Source organism: Brachyhypopomus gauderio, unplaced genomic scaffold (assembly GCF_052324685.1).
Source record: "Brachyhypopomus gauderio isolate BG-103 unplaced genomic scaffold, BGAUD_0.2 sc50, whole genome shotgun sequence".
Lineage (NCBI taxonomy): Eukaryota > Metazoa > Chordata > Actinopteri > Gymnotiformes > Hypopomidae > Brachyhypopomus > Brachyhypopomus gauderio.
In genome coordinates this window covers 2,351,491-2,367,579 of record NW_027506875.1, presented here as the reverse complement: position 1 = coordinate 2,367,579, position 16,089 = coordinate 2,351,491, and the positions used below count along the sequence as shown (strand labels likewise).

Below are 16,089 nucleotides of genomic sequence, written 5' to 3'. Positions count from 1 at the left end.
ATTCTGACTAATGGCTAAGCACATTATGATGTTGCCACCACGCACCCCAGTGACACTGACGATGGCTCAGTGTCTTATCATGTGCCTTTCCCTGTGCCTTGTTTTAGTAAAGTTGACCACTGTTGCTACATTAATATTTATTTTATTGCTGTACCTTTGGGTAAGAGAGTAATGTAATTTCAATAATTTGTATGTCCTGTACATATTCAGAACTGTCAATTAAACTATTCAAGAAACATCTAAAAAGATTGTTCTAAGACTTAAATTATTCATGTGGGATAATAAAAACATACATTTTGGTCAATAACATGTGAGTGTTTTTCTTGGCATCTGTTAAACTAATTAAAATCTGGAAGTTCTGGAAGTTCTGTTTACTGGGAGCAAAAACAGTCCGAGTTTCGAACGTAACATGGGCGTGGCTTCGGACTTGAGAAGAGGGTGGAGTTGGATGTGGGCGGGGTTGGATGTCCAACTCCGCCTTCCTGCAGGCTGCAGCGAGAGGCTTCTCGTCCTCCTCGGTCCCGAGCCGCATAACCGTGTATTCTTCCGCCGCGCACACCAAACACGACGCACGACGTCGTAATAACCCGGGGACCGCCTGTATTTCAGATATCCGAAGAGCTTCAGAGGTAGATGTAAGATAAATTCAGTATTTTATCCTTATTCTGATAAAGTTAAATTTTTATCAGAAATATAAGAGTGTTTTTTTTTGAGCCGGTACAGGTGGTCAGACCGTAAGGCGTAATACAAAATCACATAATTTATGTCCTTGTCACGTTGAGGACCCCGGCCCCTCCCTTTTGGGCATGTGTAAACGTTGTCCACGTGCTCTGTCTGCGTTTTCGGAACTCCGTGGTGATAGCTTTGTTGTGTGAATAATGTGTCTCACCTGTGAATCGTCTCGTAATCACATGGGGCTAATGTGGTCTGTCTATTTAATGTGCGCTCGCGCAGTGTCCTGTGCTCGTCGTTGTCTAAAGTCTACACGTCTCAGTGTGTGTGTATACGTGTTCCGTGTGCGCTATTGCGCAATTTCTATTTAAAATAAAAGTGACGTCAGTCTAAAGGAGGATTCAGTGTCTCATCCTTCGCCACGACCCCATCGTCACATAACGACGAGCCGTGTGAGACACCATGCCGGGCTATGCCACCCGACCGAAGAGGGGCAATCGAGCCAGCAAGCGGCGCCATCGCGCCTCTTCTCCTGGCCAGCGCTGCCAAGCCACCGCCAACCCCGAGCTCATGGAGCAGGACCCGCTATGCGCCTATATGCTGCGCATGGCTCGGGAATCCTCCGTCCCCGAGATAGCAGACAACTTCCTCGAGCAGGCACGGCGGATATGGCGAGAGCGACACCCCTCTCCTTCCCGCGAACCCTCGCCTCTGAGGATGGGTGCGTTCGTGCTTTGCTCGACGGAGAGCACTCCAGAGAGCGAGTTTGGGGAGGAGGATTCGCCAAGCGAGGGGGAGGAGGAAGAGGACTATCCTCCGTCTCTAGGCAAAGCCTCCACCGTCGACTACGGTGGGGAGGGGGAGGAAGCCTACCCTCCGTCGCTAGACGATGTCTCCACCGTCGACTACGGTGAAGAGGAGGAGGAGGAGTCAGAGGAAGAGGACTACCTCCCTCCGCCCGTAGTTCCCTCTCCCCCCGTCGAGGAGGGCGAGGAAGAGGGCGAGGAGCAAGAGTGTGACGAGGAGGAGTACCCCTCCCCGTCGGAGTGCTCCGCATGCCCCGAGGAAGACGGTGGGGAGGAGGAGGAGAATGGGGAGTACCCTCCGTCCGAGGGCTCCTACACGGAGGAGGAGGAGAGCCCTTCCCCCTCTGAACTGTCCGCCGGGACGGCGAAGAGGAGGAGGAGTCCAGAGGCGGGTTCATCCCCCGAGCTCTCCCCAGCCAGCGACATGGACTGTTCCCGGGGTGGCAGCTCGGGACAGCCCATGAGCTGGAGCCGTGGCAGTGACGAGGAGATGGAAGCGGAGGAGGCCACTCCCACTGCCAGGTCCGGAGGGAGATCCACGGGCGAGGAGGGTTTCCCGTACGGCCCACCGAGGGTTGGGACCAACCGCGCTGCACCTGCCGCGTCGGCCAACCGCGCTGCACCTGCCACGTCGGCCAACCGCGCTGCGCCCGGTGGAGGGTTTGCAGCAAGGGCAGGAGGAGCACCGCCCACCGCAGCGCCTGCAGCACCAGTGGCTCCCGATCTTACTCCCCTCATCGCTATCCTTCTGGCGCGCAGCCTGGCGCCTGTTTCATGTGTGTGTGTGCCTGTGTTCGTCAGTCTTCCCATCTGTATTCCTAACCCATTTTTCCCATTCGTTCCTCTATGTGTCAATGTGCCTGTGTGCGTGTTTGTGAATGTCCCGTGTAACGTGTCTAACGTCTTTTCCCCTATGTTCCCAGGGAGGGTGTTCTAGGCGGTCCGTGGCGGACGCTTCCCCGAGGGCAGTCACCTCCCAGACGCAGGACTGAGCGCGTCGGATCCGCCCATCGTCGTGGGTTCGGGGCACTCGGTCCTGTTGGCACCCCGGGACGGGTAGTGCCCTTGGAGGGGGCGTCTGTCACGTTGAGGACCCCGGCCCCTCCCTTTTGGGCGTGTGTAAACGTTGTCCACGTGCTCTGTCTGCGTTTTCGGAACTCCGTGGTGATAGCTTTGTTGTGTGAATAATGTGTCTCACCTGTGAATCGTCTCGTAATCACATGGGGCTAATGTGGTCTGTCTATTTAATGTGCGCTCGCGCAGTGTCCTGTGCTCGTCGTTGTCTAAAGTCTACACGTCTCAGTGTGTGTGTATACGTGTTCCGTGTGCGCTATTGCGCAATTTCTATTTAAAATAAAAGCGACGTCAGTCTAAAGGAGGATTCAGTGTCTCATCCTTCGCCACGACCCCATCGTCACAGTCCTAATAAACCAACACGAAATATTTATTAAATATTTTATATATTTAAACTAACTATAATCATAATAGTTGCAATACTTTTAAACTTTATTGACATAATTTATTTGAGTTGTCTTGTATCAGATAATTTTAATAACAGTAATAAATAAATAAATAATGAATTAATCATGCCTACACACCTGTTTTTATCATATTGTGTCTTAATTGTGTTAACAGAATCTTTAGGTTACAGCGTTTTCTCAGAATATTAATAGAAATGTAGTTTTTTTTAATTTCACCATAATGATTACCTGACTTATTTATTAATTAATTTAAAGATTAATCATTAAATATTCATTTGTTCATTCATTTTGAATATTATACTGTCATGTCCATACTATAAAGTGACTACATTTCAAATTTTATTTGAATTTGTAGTGAAATATAGAAGTTATGGTTATTTATACTGAAGAATCTCTCGATCACAGACTTTTCTTCATTTAGCTTTAATAGTCGAAGAAAAAAGGCGCATTTCTTCCATTCCATCCAGTGGTGCGATTAAATTTGCCATTTTTGGACATAAAATTTTTTTGTAAGATAAACCAGGTAATCTTACTGCTTATGTTTTTGCGATAGTGAATCTGATAAAAACAAGAGAGCTTCATACCATTTTAAAACTCACCAGGATTCACTAAATTTGACTTGATCTTTAAACAATGTTCTGGAAGAGGACCCCCAGATAACTCCATTATAAAAACATTTATGTACATTTATAGCTCAGGTGTTGCATTTTGTCGCTTCATAGATTCTCTCTTCTCTCATTACACAGGCTGTTTAGATAAATATACTTTATAAATGTGTTTATTGTGTAGAATTAGACAAAAGAGGCTACACCACATTTTCAGTAATTGCTGGCATTGTCTTTTGCCAGGAAAAATTTTCAGTCAAATGAAAATTTCTTGCTTTAACCCATGGGTTGATGTGATATTTGTCGGACAGCGCGCTAACACGTATGTAACGGGGCAGAGCGTGGTCACGCAAACATACGTCTTGCGAAGACTAGACTGTTTCATTTAACAGCCGTGAGATGCAGCCTACCCGGCCTTCGAAGTGTGTGGCCACCGTGGAATGCGGTCTACGTAGGCTGCAGCCCCTGAATTGAGATGCAGCCAGTGTCTGTTTGTGTGAGTGTGTGTTGATGTGTAAGTGTGAGGAGTTTTTCTCCTTCTCTCTACAGTCTGTCTGAGTGCAGTATTACAGAGGAAGGCTGTGCTGCTCTGTGTTCAGCTCTGAGGTCAAACCCCTCATCACACCTGAGAGAGCTGAAACTGAACTACAATGAACCAAGAGACTCAGGAGTGAAGCATCTCTCTGCTCTTCTGGAGGATCCACACTGTACACTGGAGAAACTAGAGTGAGTTACTGACTTACTGACTCTTTATACACGCCCACACACACACACACACACACACACACACACACACACACACACACACACACACAGTCAATATCCTCACTCAGTCTGTCTAACCCTAACCCTAGGGTTTAGGGCAAAATTCATATATGGGTCGTATAGGTTCTGTGTGTTTATGAAGAAGACGTGTTTAGGTGATGTGTGTTAAATATGAATATTCATCTCTACATGATTTTATCCTGATTTTGCTGCTCCAGACTCATTTTGGGCACTTGGAGAAACCACAGTGCACACGCATGATGACCGCTGTAGTGTGAAGGTTCCACGCGCGGTTTTCCCGCTCAGATCTGTGTGTGTGTGTGTGTGTGTGTGTGTGCGTATGTGTGTGCCTCCTTCTCTCTACAGTGTGTCTTGGTGCTGGATTAGAGAGGAAGGCTGTGCTGCTCTGTGTTCAGCTCTGAGGTCAAACCCCTCATCACACCTGAGAGAGCTGAATCTGAACAAGAATGAACCAGGAGACTCAGGAGTGAAGCAGCTCTCTGCTCTACTGAAGGATCGACACTGTACACTGGAGAAACTAGAGTGAGTAACTGACTTACTGACTCTTTATACACACACACACACACACATACACTGTAAAAAAAATCCGTTAAATTTACGGTAAAAGACTGGCAGCTGTGGTTGCCAGAACTTCACCGTAAAAAAAATGGTGACAATGTAAAAAACACTACGGTATCTTTTTTGACAACCGTAAGATTCATCATTTAGAACTGTTCTTTTTATGGAAAATGACTTTACAGCTTACAATAATACGCTGTAAAATTAACAACTTCTAAAAATAAACCTATTTATGGTGAATAATTTTAAAAACAACTGTTTTACTGTTTATCTCTATGATGAACACATTACAACCATTATTATTTTACAGTATTTGATTGTAAAGTCCAACTTCACAGTAAATTACTGGCAGGCCGCCATCACTAGGGCCTCCCAGTTGTTGCCACATTTTAAGACAACGAGCCACTTCTATTTTGCCTTAGCAATGTAATCACACATGAAGCCGTAACCACGCGTATTAAACACAATACGTGAAACATAAGGGCAGGTCATTAGCACTATAACATTACACAAACACGGTAGGTAGACTCAGACAATGTACAACTACATAAACTAATACAGGGTGACTAACAAAACATATAATCAAATACATAATCAACAACAGCATGTCATGTCATAACACTTACACATAACGCATATCAATAACGGAGCCGCGGGGGCTCATGGGAAGTAGCGCCGCCCCCAGTGGACCGACGCTACACAAGTTTCCAGACTTTAAGCAGAAAAGCCTTAAATTTTGTCAAAAATCAGCAGTGCGCCTTGTATGTGCACTGAATTCAAAAATCTGTCCCTGACACAGATACGTAATGTGTACGCTGGCAGCGATAAACTAATCAGAGAACATTACGTAAAACGTAATTGAGTAAAGAACAGCGGGAGAAGCGTCTCTACAGTCACCATTCCACTGAAGGCAGCAATGATAGCACAAGACTTGAATATCGAAAACTTTTAAGTGCACCTTATGTTCCAGAAAATATGGTATTCCTTATATGTATAAATATTTGACCCATATTTACAAAGACAATTTCTAAAATGGCAGTACATTGTCCTATATTTCAACATGCTTTACCTTTCACCACTGGCCATATTTTTAGCATTTTATTTCTGTAGAAATCAAGGTGCGATTTTGCTGATTGATGAATGGTTTTCACTGTAAATTGAAATGTATAGGCTACTCATCAGCAAAATCTGTAATTTAGACTGAATATTTTTTATTTTTTTTTAGCGTAATTCCTTGTTTACTACATTACGGAATTTTCCAATATATTTTACCTAAAATATTGAAATTAACATAAAAAAATGTGTGCTTTCTACATATTATGACTGTAAAAATTAATTTTATATACTGTTTATTTTTTTAAAGTAAACAATTGCATCTGTTACAGTGATATACTGTTTTCTACTTTATGATCTTTTACTGTTGCTATTTTCTAGTTTATTACCGTAAATTCAACAAACATTTTTTACAGTGTAGTCAATATCCCCGTTATTCCTCTGATACACCCACTATCTCTGTATACACACTTTCTTGTTTGTTCTCTCTCTACAAACACACACACACACACACACACACACACACTGCATCACTGCCTTTACCCTCAGGTCATTCAGACACTAAACTCACCAGACACACTAAACACATAATAGACAAGGTCCATTCCATTCTGCTCTTCATCAGACACACAACCACCTTATCAGTCACACAGTCACTTATAGATTCATTTATATGTATATGGGAGATTTATTTATTCTGATTTTTTTTTTACTTCTATAGTTTATATTTAATAGCTTATAAATACTGTAAATTGTACTTTAATTGTTGAATTATCTATATATTTAATTGTAAATTGTAATTCTATTTTACTGCTGCATAGTCTTGGAACAGTCACATATTCATTTCACTGTGTATCTTGTATCGCCACAACTTATACATGTGACAAATAAAGAATCTCTTAATCTAATGTCTGTCCTGAATACACACACAGTGTCTGTGTTTGTGTTCACATGTGTGTTGATGTGTAAGTGTGAGGAGTTTTTCTCCTTCTCTCTACAGTTTGTCTGAGTGCAGTATTAGAGAGGAAGGCTGTGCTGCTCTGTGTTCAGCTGTGAGGTCAAACCCCTCATCACACCTGAGAGTGCTGAATCTGAACAAGAATAAACCAGGAGACTCAGGAGTGAAGCAGCTCTCTGCTCTACTGAAGTATCCACACTGTACACTGGAGAAACTAGAGTGAGTTACTGACTTACTGACTCTTTATACACCACACACACACACTCTCTCTGCTCCAGGTCCAGTTCTGTCAGTACTGCTCCAGCAGGCTCAGGTTCTGCTGTAGACCTGCTCAGTGGGGACAGCAGAACCAGGTCGTCTGTGTGTGTGTGTGTGTGTGTGTGTGTGTGTGTGTGTGTGTGTGTGTGTGTGTGTGTGTGTGTGTGTGTGTCACACATCTCCTCACTAAAGTGCTGCTTTCTTTCTCTTCTCCAGCAGGGTGGGGAGTTTGTGGGTATTAGAGAGTTAAGTTGGAGTGAACAACAGCACAAATGTTGTGAAGTAGATCTGAGGTATTTGGTGAAATGTTCCACATTCAGTGAGGAAGTGCAGCTCTGTCTCTACAGTCACACTGTTACACTGCTGCAGAGTCTCTGCTCTCTGGAAGCCATGATTTCTTTTCTCATGATTTGTAACGGGTGGTCTGGATGGCCAGGCTGTGTTCACTGAATCTGGACTTTATCAACGTAGTTCTGTGTTTTGTATCAGTCATTGTAAGCAGGTAGTCACACACACACACACAGTCAGTATCCCCCTTTTTCCTCTGAGACACACGCTATCACTGTATTAATTAGATTCACATACACACTTTCTTGCTTGTTCTATCTCTACACACACACACATCACTCCATGTCTGTCCTGAATACACACACAATGTCTGTGTGTGTTCACGTATGTGTTGATATGTAAATCTGAGTTTTTCTCCTTCTTTCTACAGACTGTCTAGCTGCAGTATTGGAGAGGAAGGCTGTGCTGCTCTGTGTTCAGCTCTGAGGTCAAACCCCTCATCACAACTGAGAAAGCTGAATCTGCACTACAATGAACCAGGAGACTCAGGAGTGAAGCAGCTCTCTGCTCTACTGGAGGATCCACACTGTACACTGGAGAAACTAGAGTGAGTTACTGACTTACTGACTCTTTATACACACACCTACACACACACACACACACACACACACACACACACACACACACACACACACACACAGTCAGTATCCCCCCTTTTCCTCTGAGACACACGCTGTCCCTGTATTAATTAGGTTCACATACACTTTCTTGCTTGTTCTATCTCTACACACTCACACACACACACACACACACACACACACACATCACTGCATGTCTGTCCTGAATACACACACAATGCCTGTGTGTGTTCATGTATGTGTTGATGTGTAAGTGTGAGGAGTTTTTCTCCTTCTCTCTACAGTCTGTCTAGCTGCAGTATTAGAGAGGAAGGCTGTGCTGCTCTGTGTTCAGCTCTGAGGTCAAACCCCTCATCACACCTGAGAGAGCTGAATCTGGACTACAATGAACCAGGAGACTCAGGAGTGAAGCAGCTCTCTGCTCTACTGGAGGATCCACACTGTACACTGGAGATACTAGAGTGAGTTACTGATTTACTGACTCTTTACAGTGAGTGTTTACACTGATTGAGTTTGTGTAAAGAGTGTGATGTCTGATTCTGTCCTATTTTCTGTCTTACAGTATCAGCCTATGTCTGTGAAGACATTTCTGTGGATCTGAACTGATCTGAGGCTCATATACAGAGATGACCACACACACACACACACACACACACACACACACACACACACACACACACACACATATGCCTACCTTACACGGACACAAACACACTTAACCTGAACACACACAATTCAATTCTTTTTTTTCAATTCAATATAGCTTTATTAGCAAGACTGTATAAGGTACAGTGTTGCCACAGCATTACAACAATGATAACAATGACAAACAACAAATGACAATAATAATATGATAACATTTTGGGAAAGTTATCATTTCAATTATTTACATTCTGAAACTGAAGGGGGGGGGGGGGGTGTTTCCCACTGTCTCTCAGACTGTGACATGTAGTTACATATTTAGCAGCGAGGGGGCGCTGAGGCCCCCTCCTAGGATGATTTGTAGTTGTTCAGTTTGTGTTAATGTTTGGAAGTTTGGGATTATCTTTATGTGTGTAAAGTTGGTCTGAATTTTTCACATTGCAGAAGAAAGTGCATCTCTGTCTCGACCTCATCTGTCGTACAGTGATCACACAGCCTCACACACACTTGTCCTGAAACTAGGGGTGGGTATCGCCTCTGATTTCCCATTTCGATTCGATTTCGATTCACAAGGTCCCGATTCAATTCGATTTTCGATTTGATTCGATCCGATTCAATATCGATTCTTGTAGGGACATTTCAGTTACAATAAAAAGTGTAGTTTGAATGTGAAATGTTGTAATGATACAAGGAACACTCAAACTTTATTAAAATGTATTAAGATATTAGTGTTTATACTGTGAACAACAGTTACATTCTTTTTTTTAATATCAATTAATGCACACTCTTCCACATAGCTCCTTTACCAGAAAAGGCATTGAAAGCGGTTTTGAACAGCCTTTTAAATTGCAAATTAAGTTGTTTTTTTTTTTTTTTTTTTACATGTAACAAAAACATTTATGAACATACTTCTGAATATTAAACATTAAGGTCCAAAAACTAATATTTATTCATGACTGCTTTCTGACATCTTGGAGATTGTCAAATTTTTCTGCAAGAAAAGGAGCTGATCAACATGTTGAGGAGTGAGACAGCTCCTTTGTGCAGTAACAATATTGATCAGCATGTTGAGGAGTGAGACAGCTCCTTTGTGCAGTAACAATATTGATCAACATGTTGAGGAGTGAGACAGCTCCTTTGTGCAGTAACAATATTGCCAACTGTTGAGGAGTGAGACAGCTCCTTTGTGCAGTAACAATATTGATCAACATGTTGAGGAGTGAGACAGCTCCTTTGTGCAGTAACAATATTGCCAACTGTTGAGGAGTGAGACAGCTCCTTTGTGCAGTAACAATATTGATCAACATGTTGAGGAGTGAGACAGCTCCTTTGTGCAGTAACAATATTGATCAACATGTTGAGGAGTGAGACAGCTCCTTTGTGCAGTAACAATATTGATCAACATGTTGAGGAGTGAGACAGCTCCTTTGTGCAGTAACAATATTGATCAACATGTTGAGGAGTGAGACAGCTCCTTTGTGCAGTAACAATATTGCCAACTGTTGAGGAGTGAGACAGCTCCATTTTGCAGTAACAATATTGCCAACTGTTGAGAAAACTTCACAGCTTTATACTAAGTATATCTTGACGCGTCGCGACCGGCGTGAGGGTCCGCGCGCCGAAAACAACGTAATCGCGTGCACCTCTCGAATTCTGTAACTCCGCGCGCGCCGCGCTTCAGCGCAATGAACAAAGTCATGTTTGCAGGGTTCATGCACCTTTAAAAGGTGGAATTCAAGCACTTCGGTTATTTTTTTTTGGCACGGGGAGAACTTGTAGATAGTTTAATCGCAAATGCCTTCTGTAGTGGAGTTTGTTTGGGTTCTGGCGTTTTTTGAATATCAGGATGGTGTCGCGTTAAATGATTTCTCAGATTTGTGGTATTCCCACAATATTTCACCTCCATGTTGCACAGTTTACACACGGCTGTGCTTTTATCCAACAGCTTTTATCAGATTACAGAGCAGAGTTAGTAATGTCTTGTGGCAGACTGTGTCAAATGCAGCTGTCAGGTCTAATAGTATGAGTAAATTTACCAACCCCTGGTCAGCTGCTATAAGAAGGTCATTAACCACCCTCACTAGTGCAGTTTCAGTGCTATGATTTCTCCTAAAGCCGGACTGAAACACCTCAAACAGCTCATTTGATTCAATGTGTTCAGTTAACTGGGTAGCTACAGTCCGTTCTAGAGTTTTGACGAGGAAAGGAAGATTGGAGATAGGCCTGTAGTTCACCAGATTTTCAGGGTCCAAGCCATTTTTCTTTAAAACAGGAGTAATGGCAGCCACCATCTGCCGTATTAACCGGTCCACAGACAATGCCATCTCGCACCTGCTCCACTCTGCTCTGTCTCACCTGGACACTGGGAGGAATAGTTATGTTAGAATGCTGTTCATCGACTACAGCTCAGCGTTCAACACGATTATTCCCTCCACCCTTAACACCAAGCTGGAAGATTTAGGACTTCATTCATCCTTGTGTCACTGGATCTCCAACTTCCTGACAGACAGAACACAAAGGGTGTCGGTCGGCAATCATCTCTCCCCCTCACTCAACCTCAGCATTGGGGCTCCTCAAGGGTGTGTTTTGAGTCCTCTACTGTACTCACTATATGCATACGACTGCGTGGCCACTTCCAGCTCCACATCCATCATAAAGTTTGCTGACGACACTGTGGTAGTTGGCCTCATCTCCAACAACGATGAGAGCCTACCTGGAGGAGATTTCACGCCTGGAAAACTGGTGCTGGGATAATAATCTCCTACTGAACGTCAGCAAAACCAAGGAGCTGATAGTGGACTACAGCAGGAGACAGACGAGGAGCTACCAGCCCTTGAGGATCAACAACGCCACTGTGGACAGAGTAGACAGCTTCAAATACCTTGGAGTTAATATCACGCAGGACCTGTCCTGGTCTCGTCACATCCACGTCACATCCAGGCAAGGAAGGCCCGGAAGCATCTTTTCCACCTTCGTCGACTTTGGGACTTCAGACTGCCCTCCAAGGTAATGCGAAACTTCTACTCGTGCACCATCGAGAGCATCCTCACGGGGAACATCACTTCCTGGTTCGGCAACAGCACCAAGCAGGACCGGAAGTCTCTATACAGGGTAGTGCACTCCGCTGAGCGCATCATCCAGGTCGCGCTTCCTGACTTGGAGTCTATCTATCTATCTGTGTGTGTGTGTATATATATATATATATATATATATATATATATATATATATATATATATATATATATATATATAATGGCTGTTTTTTCAGAAACATATTTCGACAACATGATTCACTGAATGGGTGGAAAGTTTCAAGTGCACAGTCATGGAAACAAAATGACAGTGTCAACTGCGGTGTGTTCGTTTGCACGGTATGTGATTTGTACGTGTTTGTTTCAGCATGACATAAATACTACTGCATGTTTTAAAATTTGTAGTTGTTACACTGTAAAAATATTTCCATGTTTCTGTTTGTGCAACAGATGGCAGAGATGGATATGAGAGCTGCCAAAATATCAGAAGACACTCTTCATTATGGACAGATTTGCCATTTACGTTTGTACCATGCTTCCTGCCTGGTGAGGAATATGGTGTCTGAGGTATGATTAAGTTATACATACAGATATACTGGAACTTATTACCGAATGACATGAGTGTTCTGATGGCATGATAGGTGTTGTATGACATTGTTTGTACTGATAAATAATTGTTTCATAGGACTTCCCATCACGCGTTGAGAGAAATGACCAAGGTGCTACAGCACATAACTGCATTGCTCAAGACATCAGCGCTTGCATTTTCCAGAAGTCAGGGAAACGGTGAGCAGTTTCTGCATTAACTGTACTCTTTAGATACATGTACAGTTTAGTGTTACAGATTTCTTTGTATGTATTCCTGTTTGTATGTTTTCAGAACTATGCATTCCCACATTAAACGAGTGGAGTGGATCCAGTGTGATTACTGTGATGGATGGTTGCACAGTGACTGTGCAGGCGTTACCGTCTCCACACTGTTCAAGGACGCTCCATTTAGTTGTGGATGCCATCTCCCTATGCCTTACCCATATGAAAGGTGGAACCTCCTATCTAGATTACTAATGTAATGGGGAGATAGTGGTTAACTGGCACAAATGACCCTGTTTGTGGCCCTATTTGTGACCCTATTTCATTATCCTCACTTTGCCATTTGTATTGTAGAACACCATGAAGCGTTGCGGTAAGGCCTGGTTGCAGACTTGATCGAGGACAGGGAAATTCTGGTATGAGAAGTAAATGTTCCAATGTTTAAATTTTGAAAGTTTGTTGTAAAACATGCATTTCAAGTTATCAATTTCTACAGAAACTGCAAGATGATCTTTTATCTGGGACTGTAAAGTCACATCGACAGTTCCTTTACAACAACCCTACTTTCAATGTAAAAATGAAAGCTATGAATGAACGTCGTTTCTGCGTTTTTGACGAAAAACAGGTAAAGCAATTATCTTATCCTTGGTATTACTGCATGTAATCTTATAAATATTCTTGCATGTTCAGAATATGTACACTGACTTTCAGGAAGAACACCAACCCTTCTATGCCATTCCATGGTCCATGCGAGTCTGTGAATGTAATGAGTAGTACAGATAGGTCTAGAGGTATAAATGAATTTCCTGACACCTTTGTGATCAAATTGTGTATATGATTTCTGCTGGAGGAATGGCGCACATTATTGTACCAATGTAATAAATATAATAGTAATAATAATTCCAGCCAGTGTTTCCTTTAACCATTAGCTTGTCATTGTACCATGCTCAGCTAACCTGAGTGGACTCGGTTCAGTTGAAGAACAAAAATCATTATTATTAATTTTTTACAGACTACTGCTATTATGGAAAAGGCATTCACAGTTTTAAAACTTGATAAGCGCGAGATCAGAAATGTCTCTTTTGTGCTTGATGTCATCACACCTGAGGTAAGGTCTTATTAAATCCATTTGAGCCTGCCAGTTTCTTCCTAAGTTACGGCAATGCTAAGTTGTACATTTTTCCCCTTAAGGTCACAATTCTTATTTTAAAGAAGCTGGAAGGGTTTAACCGTTACCAGGCGGAAATGACATTTGCACGTGATTGGGATCTCTGCAAGGATGTCGAGGAGTAGATGGTAAAGTAAGGTTCATTGTGAAATTGGTAATGGGTGTTTAGGTTTGAAATAATCATATTGTATACACTGTATGGACTTGATTAGGATTGGGACACTCGTTCATTTTTTTTTTTCTGAAATCAAGAGCATTAAAATGAGTTTCCCCTTTTGTTAGTGTAACTGTCTCTTCTGTCCAGGAATGGTTTTCTACTAGATTATGGGGCACTGCTGTGAGGATTGTCTTATATTCGGCGACAAGAGTTTTGGATGATCGCAACCCCATTTCGTCCACAACCCACCAGCTCAATCTTTAGACATACATTTGTGGAGACATATGCTCCCAATATTCTCCAGATGTGGTAATAAAATTTTTGAAATAGAACTATTGTTGTCCAGTTCCTGAAATTAAGCCCATTACACTTCATTTTTGTCCTAAGATATATAAACAGATTAAAGGACTGATCATTATCAGTATGTTACGGTGGGTCAGCCCAGAAGCCACCAGAGGGCGCGTGCACACACCTCCCTCCACACACACGCCCACTCTAGCGCTGCGCACGCCCTCTCACTCACGGTCACTCCCTCACTCACAATCGCCCGAGTACTGACACCTGCCGTTAATCACCTGCTCCTTCCTGCTGCCAACTGCCAGTTAGAGATTAAACCCTTACTGAATGTAGACTAGGGAAGACCCAAATGCCGACCACAAAATAAAACAGTGAACTGAAACCTCCGCCAAAAGGAATGCGGGAAAAGCGCCAAAAAAAAAACCTCAGTGAAGGGGAAGAACGGAGGAAAACACGAAACAGAAAGAGAAACCAAAAAGATCGCGGAATATTCAACGCGAGGAACCCAAAACAAAAGAAACAAACTGAAGACGCCAGGAGAAGTAGCTGGCTCTCAAACCACGACTGGGATCAAACGAAAAACCCTCAAAATAACAAACCAAACTTGATAGAGAAATAACAGGGCTGGAAAACTTGAGAATGGCCAGAGTGGCGAAGAGGTGAGCGAACTCGGAAAAATGAGAGAGAAAACAGCGAATAAGGTGAGTACAACGAGGAGACTTAAAACGCAAAGAGAGGCTGGCTGAAAGCGCGTGGAGACGCAACAAACAACTCAGCAATGAGACTCTGCAGCGTCCTCCTAAAATAGGGAGGAGAACAGCTGCAGGTCGTCACTGCTGATTGCGTGTGCGCGTGAACGTGTTCGTGAACTAACGCCGGTCTGTGCACGAGTGTTGGCTCGGGAGCGAGCACTGGCTCGTGAGTGCCCTCCTGTGGCAACAGGAGGAGCGGCTCCGGGTACAGCCCTGACACTTTTGGGAATAATTTCAACATAAAATTAACCGACTATGAAGTTATTGACATTAAGATAGCGTGCTAACTAGTGCCAGGCTGATTTCTAACCACAGACTAGCGGTACTATGTAACTAACGGAACTAATATTGTTAGCTAAAGTTTCAGACGCTTCAGACTTTGAAGATGGACGTGCAGCAGCAAGGAGAATCTTCTAATCCTTATGTGTACGGTGCTCCATCTCGTGTTATGAGTTTTGCCTTTGATCAGGAAGATGATGCTGATCAGTGGTTTGGTAAGCAAGTTGGCTAGTATTGTAGCTGTTTTGTGTGTATCCCGTTATCTATACCTATTGTATATTTTGCTTGAATCATATTTTCACAGAAATATCTAAAGTGTGATAGAAATCAGAAATATAGACTACAAAAACTGTTTTCCCAGAGACATAGCATGCAACCGAAAGAAGAAGTTTGAGGTCATCCATCGGGCCAAGGAGACTAGACAGAGAGAAGACGGGAGTGAGGACATGTTCCAGGCGGGTGACATGTTCCATGTTCCAGACAGACAGCAGGCCCAGCAGAACATGTTCCCTTGAGAGTGCAGAATTTATTCTTACATCTAATGTCTGGCACACATATATTCAATCATGTCATGTACTTACGAATACATCATCTGACTGTAATTGCGCTGACAGTGTTTCACATGACCGACCAGCCCTAAAACTATAAAAGGATTGGAGGTTTGAACAATAAACTAGAGTGATTTGGTAAAGTAACCAACGTGTGTGTGTGTTGCTTTCACTAATTGTCACTCTCCGAGCTTGTATCTTTTCTTACAGAGAGACCCCGGTTGTTGTGACGGAGAATTTCCTCGACAAAAGCCATTAACTTCGGGTTGAAGAGATATATCTGGCTATGAATAACAGCGTT

General features: G+C 43.1%; 1 protein-coding gene and 2 long non-coding RNA genes across 17 annotated transcripts in view; all 3 read left to right on the top strand.

Annotated features, from left to right (window-relative positions):
- Nucleotides 1–9,623, top strand: part of LOC143487815 (NACHT, LRR and PYD domains-containing protein 3-like) — a 98,531-nt gene extending 88,908 nt beyond the window's left edge. For 4 of the 14 annotated variants that reach the window (XM_076987015.1, XM_076987016.1, XM_076987014.1 and 1 more), the window contains 6 exons: nt 4,114–4,290; nt 4,696–4,872; nt 6,962–7,138; nt 7,896–8,072; nt 8,388–8,564; nt 8,666–9,619. In XM_076987015.1, coding sequence (XP_076843130.1) covers nt 4,114–4,290; nt 4,696–4,872; nt 6,962–7,138; nt 7,896–8,072; nt 8,388–8,564; nt 8,666–8,684 — 904 coding nt within the window. In that variant the 3' untranslated portion in view covers nt 8,685–9,619. Of the gene's footprint in view, nt 1–4,113; nt 4,291–4,695; nt 4,873–6,961; nt 7,139–7,895; nt 8,073–8,387; nt 8,565–8,665 lie in introns of all 14 variants that reach the window. The other 10 variants (XM_076987004.1, XM_076987003.1, XM_076987006.1 and 7 more) reach the window with 7 other exon arrangements.
- A 2,387-nt stretch (nt 9,624–12,010) lies between these two features.
- Nucleotides 12,011–14,200, top strand: LOC143487823 (uncharacterized). 2 transcript variants are annotated; one of them, XR_013124387.1, is made up of 9 exons: nt 12,011–12,116; nt 12,228–12,344; nt 12,463–12,563; nt 12,658–12,816; nt 12,942–13,003; nt 13,084–13,212; nt 13,600–13,695; nt 13,779–13,888; nt 14,060–14,200. It is a non-coding gene; the product is annotated as an uncharacterized LOC143487823 (long non-coding RNA). The 2 variants fall into 2 exon arrangements; XR_013124386.1 differs by having other exon boundaries at nt 13,084–13,888.
- A 263-nt stretch (nt 14,201–14,463) lies between these two features.
- Nucleotides 14,464–15,935, top strand: LOC143487822 (uncharacterized). Its single transcript, XR_013124385.1, has 3 exons — nt 14,464–14,910; nt 15,317–15,455; nt 15,602–15,935. It is a non-coding gene; the product is annotated as an uncharacterized LOC143487822 (long non-coding RNA).
- Nucleotides 15,936–16,089: the final 154 nt, after the last annotated feature.